At 46.7% G+C, this 15,876-nt stretch overlaps 1 protein-coding gene and 1 long non-coding RNA gene across 2 annotated transcripts in view; both read left to right on the top strand.

The window, feature by feature from the left end:
* The window catches only part of LOC309505137, an 84,813-nt gene extending 80,210 nt beyond the window's left edge, over window positions 1-4,603 (top strand). The window contains exon 3 of the long non-coding RNA XR_014208317.1: window positions 4,555-4,603. This is a non-coding gene — a long non-coding RNA (uncharacterized lncRNA). The remainder of the gene's footprint in view (window positions 1-4,554) is intronic.
* An 8,898-nt stretch (window positions 4,604-13,501) lies between these two features.
* Window positions 13,502-15,090, top strand: LOC309505071 (uncharacterized protein). The gene is made up of 3 exons (XM_082178455.1): window positions 13,502-13,643; window positions 14,208-14,345; window positions 14,602-15,090. Exons 1-3 carry the CDS (start codon window positions 13,559-13,561, stop codon window positions 15,015-15,017), a joined length of 639 nt encoding a protein of 212 aa, XP_082034581.1. The 5' UTR covers window positions 13,502-13,558; the 3' UTR covers window positions 15,018-15,090.
* Window positions 15,091-15,876: the final 786 nt, after the last annotated feature.

Here is a 15,876-nt window from a genome sequence, read left to right as displayed (position 1 = left end):
GAGATGTTTGACCAATAGAGCTAATTGTGTCAAGGTCACCAGGCGTGACAGAGGGGAAGAGATAGATTTGAGAGTATCCATTGGAGACTTGATGATATGAAAAAAGTATAAGACATGCACACTGGCCAATGTAACCTCGGATGTCCGGATGGCCAGCCGGTTTCTCCTTTATTGTTTGTACAATAAAGTTAATTCTTCTGACCTGGAACCTCGACTCTGAGAAACTTCTTTGTGACCTGAACCAAGGACTTCGAATTTTCTATAACTTAGAAACTTCTTTGAGACCTGAGCCAAGAAAGATTTTGAATTTGCCACAACATTATCATCTCCTCTGCATTTAAAAAACAAAACAGATAAGAACAAATCAATTGTACAATCTAGCATTGTGTGTCAAACACAAGGGTTAACCCTTTTTCAACCAACCTGACTTGGTCATGTACTTTTTAGTAAGAGCTGCCCTTGAAATTAAGCTATTGACCTGTTCCACCAAAAAAATAAGATCAAGACCTTTATCATTCAAATCTTATTTATTAGTCTGTAGTCAAAATATAAAATGTTCTGAGGTAGTATAATATTGAAAGAAAAGCTTTCACAGCTGCAGTTAGAACTTTTGGAAGGGTTCAGGAAGTATATCCTACAAACAGCCCTGCTGTTAAACCAGAATGATCAGTACTACTGTAACAGTATGATCACTGATAGTAATGTTAACTATTTTCCCTTTCGAAAGGGAACTCGCACTGCGTCAGAGCGCTAGGGGAACGCCTCAGCGTGACTGATGGACTGAAACACTGTCTAATCACGACAATCGTATTGGCCGGCGTCAGCCATGACGTCATCCTCTAGCGCGACCAGGAAGTATAAAAGGAGTATAAAACCAGAATGATCAGTACTACTGTAACAGTATGATCACTGATAGTAATGTTAACTATTTTCCCTTTCGAAAGGGAACTCGCACTGCGTCAGAGCGCTAGGGGAACGCCTCAGCGTGACTGATGACTGAAACACTGTCTAATCAGGACAATAGTATTGGCCGGCGTCAGCCATGATGTCATCCTCTAGCGCGACCAGGAAGTATAAAAGGGACGCCTAGAGAACATGTCATCCTCTTTTCGTCTTCAGGGACTGTTTCACTGACACTATGAGTTACGAATTATGGCTGGAAACAAGCGCTTTAGGAAGTGTGACATCCGTGTGAGAGGTTTCTCACACCTGGTGACACTCACGACTTATGCATGCTTTATCTGGGTGAAGAGCACGCACGCTCGGTCCTTGAGGGGACGGAGTGCGCAAACTGAGCGTTTCTCAATGAGAAGGGAAGAGGGACAGTCATCTTTGCCCCTCGGTTCAGGTCCTGCTCACGCCGAGGCCGAGAGGAGACTCAGATCGTTGGGATCTCAGAGGGAGCTCGCCGACGAGTTTGAGAGAGGAGTGAATCTCTCACACTCGTCGGCGGGTGACGAGAACGAGCTGAGTGGCGGGGATGCGCTCTCTGATGTATCCTCTGGTCCAACAGCTAGTGCTCTATTGGCTTCAAGCTTGGATGAGCAGGAGGGGGCTGAAGCGGGTGAAGATGCCGAAATGGCTGAACCTGCCCAGCCCCCCTGCCCCGCTTATGTGGAGCTGGTGGAGGTGATGTGACATTGACACTAAGAGCTCCGACCCTGCCATCTAGTTCACTTCAGACCACGTCTCGTCTAAAGAGCATATGCGGCGGCAGGTCAGGCTGGTGCTGCGCTGCACACAATGGCCGTGTTGCAGGCGTACCAATCTGACCTGCTTAGGGACCTGGGTCAGGGTTTAACCCCAGACGCAGTGGCTGAGTTGCACCGCACCACAGACTTGGCTCTCCGGGCCTCCAAACAGATGGCTGCCGCAATCGGACGATCGTTGGCGGCCGTGGTGGCCACAGAGAGGCATCTGTGGGTGAACTTGGAAAGCAATGGGGAGAAAGAGAAGGCTTTTCTCCTCGATGCCCTAGTTTCGCCCTCTGAGCTTTTCGGGACCTCCGTTGAGGCGGTGGTCTGAAAGTTCAGGGAGGCGAAGGCACGCTCAGCGGCATATAGATCTTGAACACCGCGCCGGTCCAGGCCCACACCCAGACAGCCTGGGGGTCCTGGCCCGTCTCGTTCTGAGGATCGCAGACATGGCTAGTGGGACTCAGTTGCCGCTCGTGCCCCTCCTCCTGGCAGGAGTAGGTCAATGAGGTGGCGCGAGTCCAGGAGGAAGAAGCAGGGTGTCAGGGAAGTAGCTCAGGCCAGACGTGAGCGTCCTGGCACAAGCAGAGGTAGGTAATCGCCTCCTTCCCTGTTCACACCCTCCTCTTCCTCTTTCCCCCTTCGCCTGTAGCATCAGGCCCAACGAGCTGGACCAATGATGATAATCCATTCTGATGGTCTGGCTCAGGCCTTTTTTGTGTGACCAACCAAAGACCAACCGATCATAGAGAGAACCTCCAGTAGCCTCACAGCGCTGTTGACAGAGTAGTTGGCACCAGGTGCCTCCTCCAGTTAAAACGAATGTAGCCAGGCTGTTCACAAAAAAAAAAATATATATATATATATATATATGTATATAAATAATATATGTTTTATATACTGGGTAATCGACCTCCGTTCCCCTCCTGGAAAGGATGGGTTTCCCTTACAGTGTGGTGAAATTGCTAGAGGGACTCTATCGCTACTTGTTCACTGAGTCTGGTAGCCCACATCTGAAGTCGGCTAATATTGGAGTAGTGATAAGCACAGGTAGCAGGTATGCCTCCCTGTGGGGTTAGAGGTGTGATTAGGCTTCCTCTCACTCCAGAGAGTTATCTGTTGAGGCTTCCGCTCTCTAGAACTTGGCAGAGTGTCTATAAGTTATAAATCCCTTTGTGATTTTTTCAGGTCTCCTCTCATGCGAGAGTCAACATACTGAGGCCTCCGGCCATTAGACCCCCATGCAGGCGGCCCGGCCCTGCTGCAGGTAGAGGTAGATAAGGGGTCACTCTCTTAAATGGTAGAGCGTTTTTTGGCCCTTCACCTCTCGGGCTCTGAGATGGATTTATCTAACATAGTTGTTTTCTCACATATAGAAACCTAGTTTAAGACCACTTGGGTGTGAGTATGGTAGGCCTCCTCTTCTTAGAGTCTCCCTGCTGAGGCCTCTGCTCCCCATAACCCTGTGGAGGCGGTATACCTCTCTAAATTTGAGAAGGTGGTCAGATCACCTCCCTTTAGGATAGCGTCGGGTGGTAAGGCCCTATTAGAGCCTCCATGAGGCTGTTTTTCCAAGAAACTTAGATAGTACTCCCCTAGTTAGCAGGGTCATTATATAGAGTGCTCCATCTCATGGATAGCTGCCGAGTAAGCCTAGTACTCCCCTGGTTCCCTGGGTCGTTATGCAGAGTACTTCACCTCTGGTTGAGTTTTTAGCAGGCCCTCACAAAGTTTGGGCCTCTATACTCCCAGTAGGCAGGTGTGTTAAGGTGACAGGCTTCCAGTGTTTGCCTCCCTTATACGGACAGGCCGCCCCAAATGCAGACTCCAGTACTCCCCTTTAGTCTAGGGTCGTTAGGCAGAGTACGTCTCCAGCGGCCAAATTTCTGAAAAAACACATAAGGATGTCGTAGGCTTCCTCTCATTTTGAGAGTTGTCATGCTGAGGCCGCCATCCTCCAGAGTTCCAGGCAGATAGATCTGGTCTCTGCATAGGGAAGAGGCCTCTCTCTTTAATTCAGAGAGTTGTGTTTAGGCCATTCGCTTCTTCAGCGCTGTGTTGTGCATAGCTGGTTCTTAAAAGGTATGGTAGGCCTCCTCTCCCTTAGGAGAGTCATCCTGCTGAGGCCTCCACGCAAACAGCCTTCCAAGTAGAGCTTGAGAAGTGGTCCCTCCCTCTCTGAGGAGGGGTTTTCAGGCTCCTCGCTCCCTGAGCTCTAGTGGTAGTCGAGCTAGCTGTCCTAACCATATGTGTTAGGCCTCCTCTCCTCTCCAATCATCCTGCTGAGGCCTCCATATATACAGCATTGCAGGTAGTAGTACAGAAAAAGGGCTCTCTCAATAACGGAGAGTTGTTCTTAGGCCCTTCATTGTCTGAGCTCTGCACTATGAATTTTTCACACTATGAGAATAAGCTCTAGAGACCGCATTGGTGTAAGTGTGGCAGGCCTCCTCTGCTCTTAGAGTCATTTTGCTGAGACCTCTGAATAAATGTACCACTGTAGCACGCGTGCGATACAGTTTTGTAAACTCCGTTGCTTGTGTTTGTTTTCAGACATGATAACAGTCGTTTTATACTTGTGCTTATGCGATATCACGATTTTTGATCGTGGATGATTTAATGTCTCCACGATCTGCTTTTGAAGAAACATGGTAGTATCGTGCTACAGCGCACATTCTATCAGCTACAGTTCTGGCGCCTCAGTCCCAATACTGTAAAACTCAACGTACATTCACATCACATGTTAATGCAGCGGTAGAGTTAAGGCCCAATCCCAATTCTATTTTATACCCCTTCGCCTACCCCTAACCCTTTGCCTACCCCTTACCCTTGCCCCTTGAAACAGAGTGGCAAGGCGTAGGGGTGAAAGTATTCCCCTAAGAAATGGGACACCACTACTACACCGTTACTGTAACGGATGACAGACAGGATGTATATGCAACAACGCTTTTTATTGAAAACACTCAGTGGGTCAGAAACACAGCACAAAGACGATCGCCAACACAGCGGGACAGGTGGGCAGACACAAACGCTGATGGCGTGGTGACGCAGGGACCTCGGTGGGCAACAGGTGCTGGTGCGGTGATCCAGTGGTAATCCCTCGTGAGTGCAAGATGAATCCGTGAAGAGTGCAGGAATCCAGGAGAACACGACGAAGACAGGAAGATCCAAACAGCACGGGGAACACAGGAACAAGCACGGGAACACACCAGGAACAACCACAACGATCTGACAACATGAGACACCGGTTACTGAGCTTATAAAGGGACAGACAATTGAAACCAGCTGGCGCTACTGATCACTAATGATTAGTGACCACGCCCACAGACACACACACAAACACACAACAGCACGTTAGACGAGAGAGAGACAGCGAATTCATGAACCGTGACAGTACCCCCTCCCCTAGGAACGCCTCCTGGCGTTCCTCGACCGACTTACCTGTCGATTGTAATCATCGATAAGGGAGTGATCCAGAATGTCTCTAGCAGGAACCCAACTTCTCTCCTCCGGACCGTAACCTTCCCAGTCCACCAGGTACTGAAATCCGCGTCCCCTCCTTCTCGAGTCCAGAATACGGTTAACCGAATAAGTTGGTTCCCCATCTACGAGACGCGGCGGGGGGGGAACCGGGACTGGCGGATTAATGCGTGCCCAAAACACAGGTTTAATCTTTGACACATGAAAGGCGGGATGAATTCTCCTGTACGCAGGAGGAAGTTTGAGTCGGACTGCCACCGGACTAATGATCTTGGTGACAGGAAACGGGCCGATGAATTTAGGAGCAAGTTTATTAGAAACGGAGCGGAGAGGAATGTTCTTGGTTGAAAGCCACACTTTTTGACCAACGACGTATACGGGAGGCTTCGACCGGTGGCGATCGGCCTTAGCCTTGGTGCGCGCCCCCACTTGGAGAAGAGTCTCACGGGCTCTAGTCCAAGTGTGGCGACACCTCTGGACGAAGGCGTGAGCGGAGGGGACCGCGACTTCGGATTCCGTACTAGCAAAAACTGGTGGCTGGTACCCCAAACTACATTCAAACGGAGTAAGGCCCGTGGATGACACTGGTAATGAATTGTGGGCGTACTCCACCATAGAGAGTTGTTGGCTCCAGGAGGAAGGATTCTTGGAAACCAAACATCGCAACACTCTCTCCAGATCTTGGTTGGCTCTCTCCGTTTGACCATTGCTTTGGGGATGAAACCCCGAAGAGAGACTGACAGTCGCCCCCAGTAACTTACAAAATTCTTGCCAAAATTTGGACACAAATTGGGGTCCCCTGTCGGAAACCACGTCCGTCGGGAGGCCATGTAAGCGAAAGACGTGATCTACGACAGTTACTGCTGTCTCCTTGGCTGAGGGTAATTTGGGCAAGGGAATAAAATGAGCCGCCTTCGAGAACCGGTCCACGACGGTCAAAACGACCGTCTTGCCCTGCGAGGGCGGGAGGGCGGTAATAAAATCTAGCGCAATGTGGGACCAGGGTCTCGAAGGGACAGACAGCGGTTGGAGTAACCCATCCGGGGGTCGATTGGAGGTCTTACCAGTGGCACAAACCGAGCAAGCCAAAACAAAACTGCGGATATCGCGAGCCATTAATGGCCACCAGAATCGTTGCTTCACCAAAAAACTGGTGCGATTGACTCCTGGATGACAAGCTATGCTGGAACAATGACCCCACTGAATGACGTCGGACCGACACTCCTCTGGCACAAACAAACGATTCGGTGGGCAATCGGGCGGAGGCGTTACCTCTTCTAAGGCCTTCAAGACCTTCGATTCGACCTCCCATCTGAGAGTGGAGACCACTAATGTCTCGGGTATAATACACTCGGGAGTAGACGGGCGTTCGGATTGGTCAAAAATACGAGATAAGGAATCGGGTTTGATGTTCTTGGAACCCGGGCGGTACGAAAGAGAAAAGTCAAAACGTCCGAAAAAAAGTGCCCACCGAGCCTGCCTAGAGTTGAGTCTTTTGGCGGTTCTAATATATTCTAGGTTCTTATGATCGGTCCATACGATAAAAGGTACCCCTGACCCTTCTAACCAGTGACGCCACTCCTCCAGCGCTAACTTGACTGCCAACAATTCTCTATTACCAATGTCATAGTTACGTTCAGCAGGTGATAAACGATGAGAAAAAAACGCGCAAGGATGCATCTTGTCGTCTGTGGAAGAACGTTGGGAAAGAACTGCTCCTACCCCCACCTCTGACGCGTCGACCTCCACCACAAACTGACGGGATGGATCAGGGGCAACGAGGATGGGAGCCGAAACGAAGCGGCTCTTGAGTTTGGCGAATACAGCTTCCGCTGTATCGGACCACCTGAACGTCGTTCTGGGGGAGGTCAAGGCAGTCAGAGGCGCGGCTAGTTGGCTGAAGTTGCGAATAAAACGCCGATAAAAATTGGCAAACCCCAGAAACCTCTGTAGGGCCTTACGGGAATCTGGACTTGGCCAATCTATCACAGCCTTAACCTTGTCAGGATCCATACGCATTCCCTCAGACGAGACGATGTGCCCTAGAAAAGGAACAGACTGTGCATGGAAAACGCATTTCTCCGCCTTGACAAAAAGCCCATTCTCTAGCAACCTCTGAAGCACTCGTCTGACGTGCTGAACGTGTTCCTGGAGAGAAGATGAAAAAATCAATATATCATCCAGGTAGACATATATGAACTGGTCAACCATATCTCTCAGCACGTCATTGACGAGTGCCTGGAAGACCGCTGGGGAGTTGGACAGCCCGAAGGGCATGACCAAGTATTCAAAGTGCCCCCTGGGGGTATTGAACGCGGTCTTCCATTCATCACCCTTCCTTATGCGAACCAAATGATAAGCGTTACGTAAATCCAATTTTGTGAAGATGGATGCTCCCTGTAACCGCTCGAAGGCAGAAGACATCAGCGGCAAAGGATAAGTATTCTTTACCGTGATGTTGTTCAACCCTCGGTAATCAATGCACGGTCGCAGAGATCCATCCTTCTTCCCCACAAAAAAGAACCCCGCCCCCGCTGGAGATGAGGAAGGTCTAATGAATTTGGATGCTAGAGAATCAGAAATATATTTCTCCATAGCCTCCCTTTCTGGAACAGAAAGTGAATATAACTTGCCTTTAGGCGGAGACTCACCTGGCACTAAGTCTATGGCACAGTCATAGGGACGATGAGGAGGGAGAGAAGCAGCACGAGACTTACTGAACACTTCTCTCAGGTCCTGGTACTCCCCGGGCACGTTAGACAAATTCACCGCCTCCTCCTGGAAAACAGACACAGGTACAGACGTACACGCAGACACAAGACATGACTCATGACATGTATTACTCCACATAGAAACAGAATTGTGACCCCAATCGACTCTGGGGTTATGTAATGTGAGCCAGGGATGTCCGAGTACGATGGGTGCGAGAGGTGAGTTCATGAGGTGGAAGGATATTGTCTCTGTGTGGTTACCAGAAGAGATGACAGTGATAGGTTCGGTAATGTATGAAATGTCAGGAAGTGATTGTCCATTGAGAGCCTTGACAGAGATCTTGTACGGAAGGGAGGAAATCGGAATGCAAAGATGATGAGCCAGTTCTGAGTCCATAAAATTACCTTCTGCCCCCGAATCCAGTAAAGCCTTGGTGTCGTGTGTGGGTTGCCCACCTTAGTCTTACCGGAAGGAGAGTAGCTGATGATGGTGATGATGAGGTCTTCTTGGCGGAGATCCCACCCGATAGTAGCCTCGTTGTTACTACCGGGCTTGATCTTTTAACGGGCACGAGTGGATGAAGTGACCTGCCTTCCCGCAGTACAAACACAGTCCTTGGGACCTCCGCCGTTCTCTCTCCTCCCGGGAAAGCCGAGCTCTACCCACCTGCATGGGCTCGGGATCACATACGGGACTGACCGTGTCCAGGTTCTCAAGGCGCGGATTCTCCATACCGCGAAACGGGGGGTTCTGTTGGAAACGACCCATTCTGCTCAATCGAGCATCCACTCGCAACGCCAGCTCAATGAGTCCATTTAAACTGCGTGGAAGGTCCAGCATGTAGATTTCCCTCTGGACACGGTCAGCCAACCCATGCAGGAAATGATCCCACCGCGCCTCCTCGTTCCATCGGCACTCTGCAGCCAGGGTGCGGAACCGGATGGAGTATTCCGACACCGAGCCGTTACCTTGGCGGAGATCGGCGAGTAGTCTGGCCGCCTCCCTACCCGCCACCGCACGATCGAAGACCCTCTTCATCTCCTCGGAGAGTGCCTGGAACGAGGCGCAGCATGGATCTTGATTCTCCCACACTGCCGTTCCCCAGAGAGCCGCCTTGCCGGACAACAGCGTCAGCACGAATGCCACCTTAGACCGTTCTTGACTGAACGTCAGTGGCTGTAAGGAAAAGTGCATGGAACATCGGGTCAAAAATGCTCTGCAAAACTCCGGTTCACCTGAATATCCCTCTGGCGTCGGTAATCTCGGTTCGCGCTGCTGGGACGGCTCTGGTGGATCGGGCTGAACGGGCAGTGTGGGCGGCGCAGTGGGAGCTCTTAGCTGTTGGAGTTGTTGGGTGAGCTCGGACACCTGCGTCACAAGCGCTTGGACCGCCCGACCTGTGTTGGCAATGCTCTCCTCCTGGGTGTCCATTTTCGCGATGCTTCGAGTCGCAAACTCGTCCCAACTCGTGGCGCCTGCTACATCCATGGTAGGTCAGATCGTTCTGTAACGGATGACAGACAGGATGTATATGCAACAACGCTTTTTATTGAAAACACTCAGTGGGTCAGAAACACAGCACAAAGACGATCGCCAACACAGCGGGACAGGTGGGCAGACACAAACGCTGATGGCGTGGTGACGCAGGGACCTCGGTGGGCAACAGGTGCTGGTGCGGTGATCCAGTGGTAATCCCTCGTGAGTGCAAGATGAATCCGTGAAGAGTGCAGGAATCCAGGAGAACACGACGAAGACAGGAAGATCCAAACAGCACGGGGAACACAGGAACAAGCACGGGAACACACCAGGAACAACCACAACGATCTGACAACATGAGACACCGGTTACTGAGCTTATAAAGGGACAGACAATTGAAACCAGCTGGCGCTACTGATCACTAATGATTAGTGACCACGCCCACAGACACACACACAAACACACAACAGCACGTTAGACGAGAGAGAGACAGCGAATTCATGAACCGTGACAGTTACACGTCATTATCAAGGGGCAACATTCTGATCTGAAAAATGAAGCCTACCCGGAAGTGCGAAAAACTGCAATACATCGAAAATCCGCTAGGGGAAGGTCCCAAAAGGGAGCAAATGTCCATAGCCCCCATGTTAAAATGTCAGTTTTCACAGCATAAAATCATGTTTTTACAGGTTGGTCCCATGGACTTTTATTGGATTTTTCGATAGGTTCCGAGTGCCTGACAACGGCGAGGGTAGTGAATTTTTTTCTAACTCGTTAGTTTAGATAGTATTTAGATATAAAATGTATGACAATAAGGGCGTGGTTAACTTTGATTGACAGCTTGATTGACAGCTGAAAGGCAGAATGACAACATAAGAAGCGCCATTTTTTAATACAGTTGACATATAATACTACTGTTTCTGTATCATGAAATGTAGTTTTAAGAGTTTTTCAGGCGAGAATGTAGTTGTTTAAAGCTCAAATCTGTGGTTTATTTATAAAGATTTATGAAAATTGTATCCAGTTGTGAGATCCAGCGATGACCGGGCGCTCGGCGCGATGTACCCCGCCTGGAGCAGCCTTTCATCGGCTAGACGTTTTGAGGTTTGCCGCTGACTCTGGCGTCTCTGTAGTGGTTAAACATGAGATATAATTCGTCTTGTCTATATCTAACGGGCGATTTTTGGTCTCGTGGGCAATCGTTTTGGCTGAGGGGAAGTTTCATAACTTTATAAGCTATATTTAACTTTTTATGTTTGACTGAATTGTTTGCTTTATTTGTATAGCTTATTGTAACTTTACCTTTTACTTATACTTTTATAATAGCTAATATTGATAAAACTGAAATTTAACAAAAAGAGACTGGGTTGAGTTTTGTCATTTTAAATTTTAATACAACGAAGATGATCTGTAATGTTGTTTACTGCAACATCTGTTGTTTAGTACAAATGCACATATTGCCTGGACCATATTAAAATGTTTAATATTTTTATATTATATTTAAAACGAAAAGAGGCAGGTTTGTGTTTTATATTTCGTTTTGTTATAAATAGGCAAACGTTATGTGCAGTGAATATAATCAATACGCGTCGCCTGAACCACATTTGTGTGGCTATAATGTTTAAGATTTCTTTAAATGAAAACGAAAAGAGTTAGTATGGTGTTTTATAACATATTTCGTTGCCTAAAATATACACAGAGATAACCGGAGTAGCAGAGCGAGCTGAGTGACGCGCGCTGCGTCAGAAGGTGGGCGGGGTTAGGGTTTCCCAAGATTTTCCAAGATGGCGCCGCCCATACCCCCCATAAACGGCTTCAAACCCGTTCTTCAGAAAGTCTATGGGTGACGTCACAGACGCTTTGTCCATATTTTTTACAGTCTATGGTCATTATACGTCGTTGCTAGCGCCTACGTCACAGGAGATGCGCCAATGTTTATCATAAACTTCCAAGATGCCGTCGTCAGCTGTAGTCTTGCGTGGGTTATAGCAAATTTTTTTTTTGCATTTTTCTTCTGAAGTTCGCAGAAAACAACGGAGATGACGATATCTTCGACGCCTAATGCTGCGTTCACACCAAACGCGAATAGAGTGTCTGGCGCGAGTGATTTCAATGTTAAGACGCGTTTACGTGCGTCTGGAGGTCTTGCGGCGCGAATGAGGTGTTTAGCGCGGCGCGGTGGGCGCGAATTCACCTCATTCGCGCGTCCACTTCGCTTCAAACTTTTGCTTTTTACACGTGTCATATTGTTAACGAACTTTAGCGATTTTTTTGCAACCGTTTCTTTGAAGAACATGACCGTAAATATGAACACAAGATTGAATGTGACATAAAGAAAATGTTTATTGGCAGTCATGTTGCCGCTGTAGCCGGTGTATGCAGGTACATTTCTCATACCCCTTCGTTTGAAGTGTGGTCCCGAAAAATCTTCGTTTCAAGGGCTATCTGGCCCTTCCCCTTACCCCTACCCCTCCAACCAGAAGAGAATCGAGACAACCCTACCCCTTCACGGGAACGCGCAAACGGAGGGGTAGGGCCAAGGGGTAGGGGCAAGGGGTGAATTGGGATTGAGCCTAACACTCACAGGACACTGCACTTATTAACAATCACAAAAGATCATTATTTGCTTTAAAGCTTTTCCGGGTAAACATTTCAGTGGCGTTCTGTTCTGACATGATGCACTTTTTCTGAGTGCGTACACCCGAAGCGCGCGCGCACTGTCAAACAGCGCCAAACTGGACTTTATCTTTCTGCTTGTGCTAATACTGCTAAATACACACAAGGTTTACATAAACACAGTTGGTTATGTCTAAAGTGAACGAAAACAGTTGAGAGAAAATCTCAAAGTGACAGCACCTAGTAGACATGCTGTCGCTTGTCCTTAAAGGGATAGTTCACCCCAAAATAATTTGTCATGATTTACTCACTCTCATGTTGTTCCAAGCCTGTATTAATTTCTTTCTTGTGCTTAACTCAAAGGAAGATATTTTGAAGAATCTGGGTATTAACATTTGCTGGTCCCCAATGACTTCCATAGTACGAAAAAAAAAAAACTTTTATAAGTCATTGAGGACCAGCAACTGTTGCCCGCATTCGTCAAAAACTTTTATGTTCAACATAAGTATCAGGTTTAAAACAACTTGAGAGTGAGTAAATGATGACAGAATTTTCATTTTTAGGTGAACTATCCCTTTAATGTTAATAAAACAACAAAAGATAAAATCACTCACTACTCTTGACTGAAGAACTGTAATACAGTAGCTTTAAAGATCTTTTACAATTCCCTAACCTCAATAGAGGACAATTGTAAAGCTGTTAAGACATACAGGCTGTTGAAAAAGATAACTTATGTTTTAGATGTATGATTTTGATATAAAATTTTGATTTCATTGTTTTATAGATTCAAGTGTTTTTATGGCCCTGTATTCCCCTAATGTTAACTCAATAAAAAATGTTTCAGCCTAAATTCTATCTGTTCATCATCAATATATATATATATATATATAAAAAAAGTGGCGTTGATATAAGAATGGCTGTATTCCCTAGTTGCTTGAAACATTGTTGTTAGTCATAATTACTTGGATCCGCATCGCAAGTCAATCAGCAATTGTAATTCAGTTTCCATTTCTAGACATGCCCCTGTGTCTGTGTGTGCTGTGTCTCTTCATATTCTATGCAGATTTATGCCAGTAGAGATCCACTTCCTGTAGAGTTTAGGTGTAAGAGGTTCTTCTTCTTCTTCTTCTTTTCCATTTTATTGGCATGGTGTAAGAGGTTATTCATAACAACAACTTGTAAACGTGGAATTTTCTGAGAGCTCCGACTTGTACCATGTGATCGCTGTACCACCTGACCATTTTGTCATTGATAATGTTGCCATAGAAACACTCAATCTTCTAATTATGTCATCTGGGTGACCGCAGTGCTCCACTCCTCCAAACCTAATCAAACACACCTGAACAAGCTAATCAAGGTCTTCAAGATTAGGCTACTAGAAAGCTACACGCAGGTGAGTTTCATCAGGGTTGGAGTTACCCAGACTTCCTTGGATCTATAATTCTTTGGACAGCAATTTATGTTAAGGGATTCAGCAGCACATGTTTTCAGTGTAGTTTTGTGTGCCTCGCTGTTCCTACTGACTGACTAATTAAGCGTGTTTTCCAGTAGAGTTGATTGTGAGATCACAGGTCGAGAGGATGATAGCTCGAGTGTACTGCTCGTTGAGTGTTGTTTTATTGTGTCTGTCTGCATGTTTGAGCACAAACCATGCTGGAGTCATAGGTGAGAAGATCTTTTAGCTTCATTACATCACCCGAAGAAATGCATAAATAAATGCCTTACAAAATATGATGTACAGTACAATTAGTTGTAATAGTAAACTTATGAACAACATATTGATGGATGTCTTCTTTCTGCATTGTGCTTCTATAACACACCTCACCAGTAGTGGGGTAGGTTGTAATGGCACTCTGTGTCTTTGAAACTAATTGTCAGTTTAGTTATAAATGGTATTTTTACTTGATTTGAAGCTGATAAATGTATGAATATTTTCAAGTTTGAGACGCACACTGCGAAACCCCTGACTTATAAATACTGAAACTATTACAACAACACTCATGTGGTGTCTGGTAAAGCTGACGGTCGTGCTGTGGAGGATGTACTTGTAATCGAGACTGCTCTGGAGGACATTGTTAATTAAACTGAACTGAATGTGAAACTATAAAGTAGAAAGACTGAACTAGTATTTTCTTGTAAAACCTACTCTGATCTTTGACCACTCTTTTCATATCACTGAATGCTGAAAGTCTCATTACTGTATGTTTCTGTCATGTGTCTCTATCACAGAAAAGCCAGGACAGTGTCCAAGCACAAAATCTGGAGGAGGAAAGTGTGCTGAGTTGTGTTCCTATGATAGTGACTGTCCGAAACATGAGAAATGCTGCAGCAATGGATGTGGACGTCAGTGTATGGCTCCATTTACAGGTATTTATGTTCGATTAGTGTTTGAGTCAGCCTTCTCGTTATTTCAGTTGGACTTATTTTATCGTTCACCGTGTATTGAGCCGATAGCACAGTTTCAAGCACAGGACTGCTTTACAAATTTAATAGATAATAATTAACATAAAATTCTTTCTGTATGTACAACTTGCTGTTCATGCTTTGCGTGTTTTGTGCTGTACATCTAAGACTGAATGTTGTTAAACGGACTGACTAAAGCTGACTATCTGAATCCATGCAGAGAAGCCTGCAGCTGAACCAGCAAAGCCTGCAGTGTGTGCTGAAAACTGCCAAAAAACTCACCCTGATGCCCCATGTTCTGGCCCTAAGGGGGGTCCTCCAGTGACGCCTGTGTCTGAACCAGAAAAGCCTGCAGTATGTGCTGAAAACTGTCAGAAAACTCACCCTGATGGCCAATGTCCTGGCCCTGAGGGGGGTCCTCCAGTGACGCCTGCGTCTGAACCAGAAAAGCCTGCAGTATGTGCTGAAAACTGTCAGAAAACTCACCCTGATGGCCAATGTCCTGGCCCTGAGGGGGGTCCTCCAGTGATGCCTGCGTCTGAACCAGAAAAGCCTGCAGTATGTGCTGAAAACTGTCAGAAAACTCACCCTGATGGCCAATGTCCTGGCCCTAAGAGGGGGTCCTCCTGGTCATGAAGAATGTGGCCATGCATGCAGTTAACGGTGTTGATTTTTACCACTGATGTAAGGGATGTTTTTCCTGTTTAACAAATAAATATCATACTTTAAGTCTCTTTATTTTACTTTTTTATTAATTTGCCTGAAGAGTTTCATTTTATATTGCAACAGCTGTTGCCCAAAGTGGTTCACAATAACTAAACACAAATAACAGTACAGAGAAGAAAAAAAAAAACATAGACAAGGTAATGATCAAACACCCATCATGAAGATGCCCAGGAAGTCTTAATAGATGTGCTTTTAACATGGCCTTAAATTTCGGTAGTGACTTTACTGACTTTACAGAAAGTGGGAGTTCATTCCAAAGTTTGGTTCCGACATGAGAATACTCTGTCGCCATTATCTTAAGATGGATTATAAAATACCAGCATACTAGAAAGATAAGAACTGGCAAAATTGTGTGGCATCTTAAGTAACATGATCTTATATATAATTCTATCGAAACAGCAACTATTTTAAAAATGGAGTAATTGACAAATTTTTTTTGGCTGACTTGAGCATTCTCTTGGACATAGAGATGCTCATGTCTCATCTCACGAATCTGGGGTCCAGAATCAACTTTGGGGATGGGCGGCAGGGCTGCCGTAGAGCTCTTCGCCTTGCAGGCAAACGCAAAGTGTCCGCTGTATGTTTCTCTTTCAGGGATGAAAATGTGCCTTTGGGTGTGGATGAGCTGGCACATTTGTGGCCGAACGTGTTGCTATGCATTCCCACCGCTGAGTCTAATTTCTCCCACTCTGGACAGAGTTAGAGAAAACTAATGATCTATCCTTCTGATAGCCCCTCGTTGGCCGGGGAGGCTGTGGCTGGCAGAGAT

This window comes from Leuciscus leuciscus, assembly GCF_965113295.1.
Source record: "Leuciscus leuciscus genome assembly, chromosome: 8".
Classification (NCBI taxonomy): domain Eukaryota; kingdom Metazoa; phylum Chordata; class Actinopteri; order Cypriniformes; family Leuciscidae; genus Leuciscus; species Leuciscus leuciscus.
This window is presented reverse-complemented; position numbering and strand designations above follow the sequence as displayed.

What these genes read in the sequence shown, in the direction of transcription:
- LOC309505071 (XM_082178455.1), top strand. Translation starts at nt 13,559, where the DNA reads ATGATAGCTCGAGTGTACTGCTCGTTGAGTGTTGTTTTATTGTGTCTG. An exon ending in AAACCATGCTGGAGTCATAG is followed by an intron (nt 13,644 to 14,207) that starts GTGAGAAGATCT and finishes TCTCTATCACAG; the next exon opens with AAAAGCCAGGACAGTGTCCA. An exon ending in GTGTATGGCTCCATTTACAG is followed by an intron (nt 14,346 to 14,601) that starts GTATTTATGTTC and finishes GAATCCATGCAG; the next exon opens with AGAAGCCTGCAGCTGAACCA.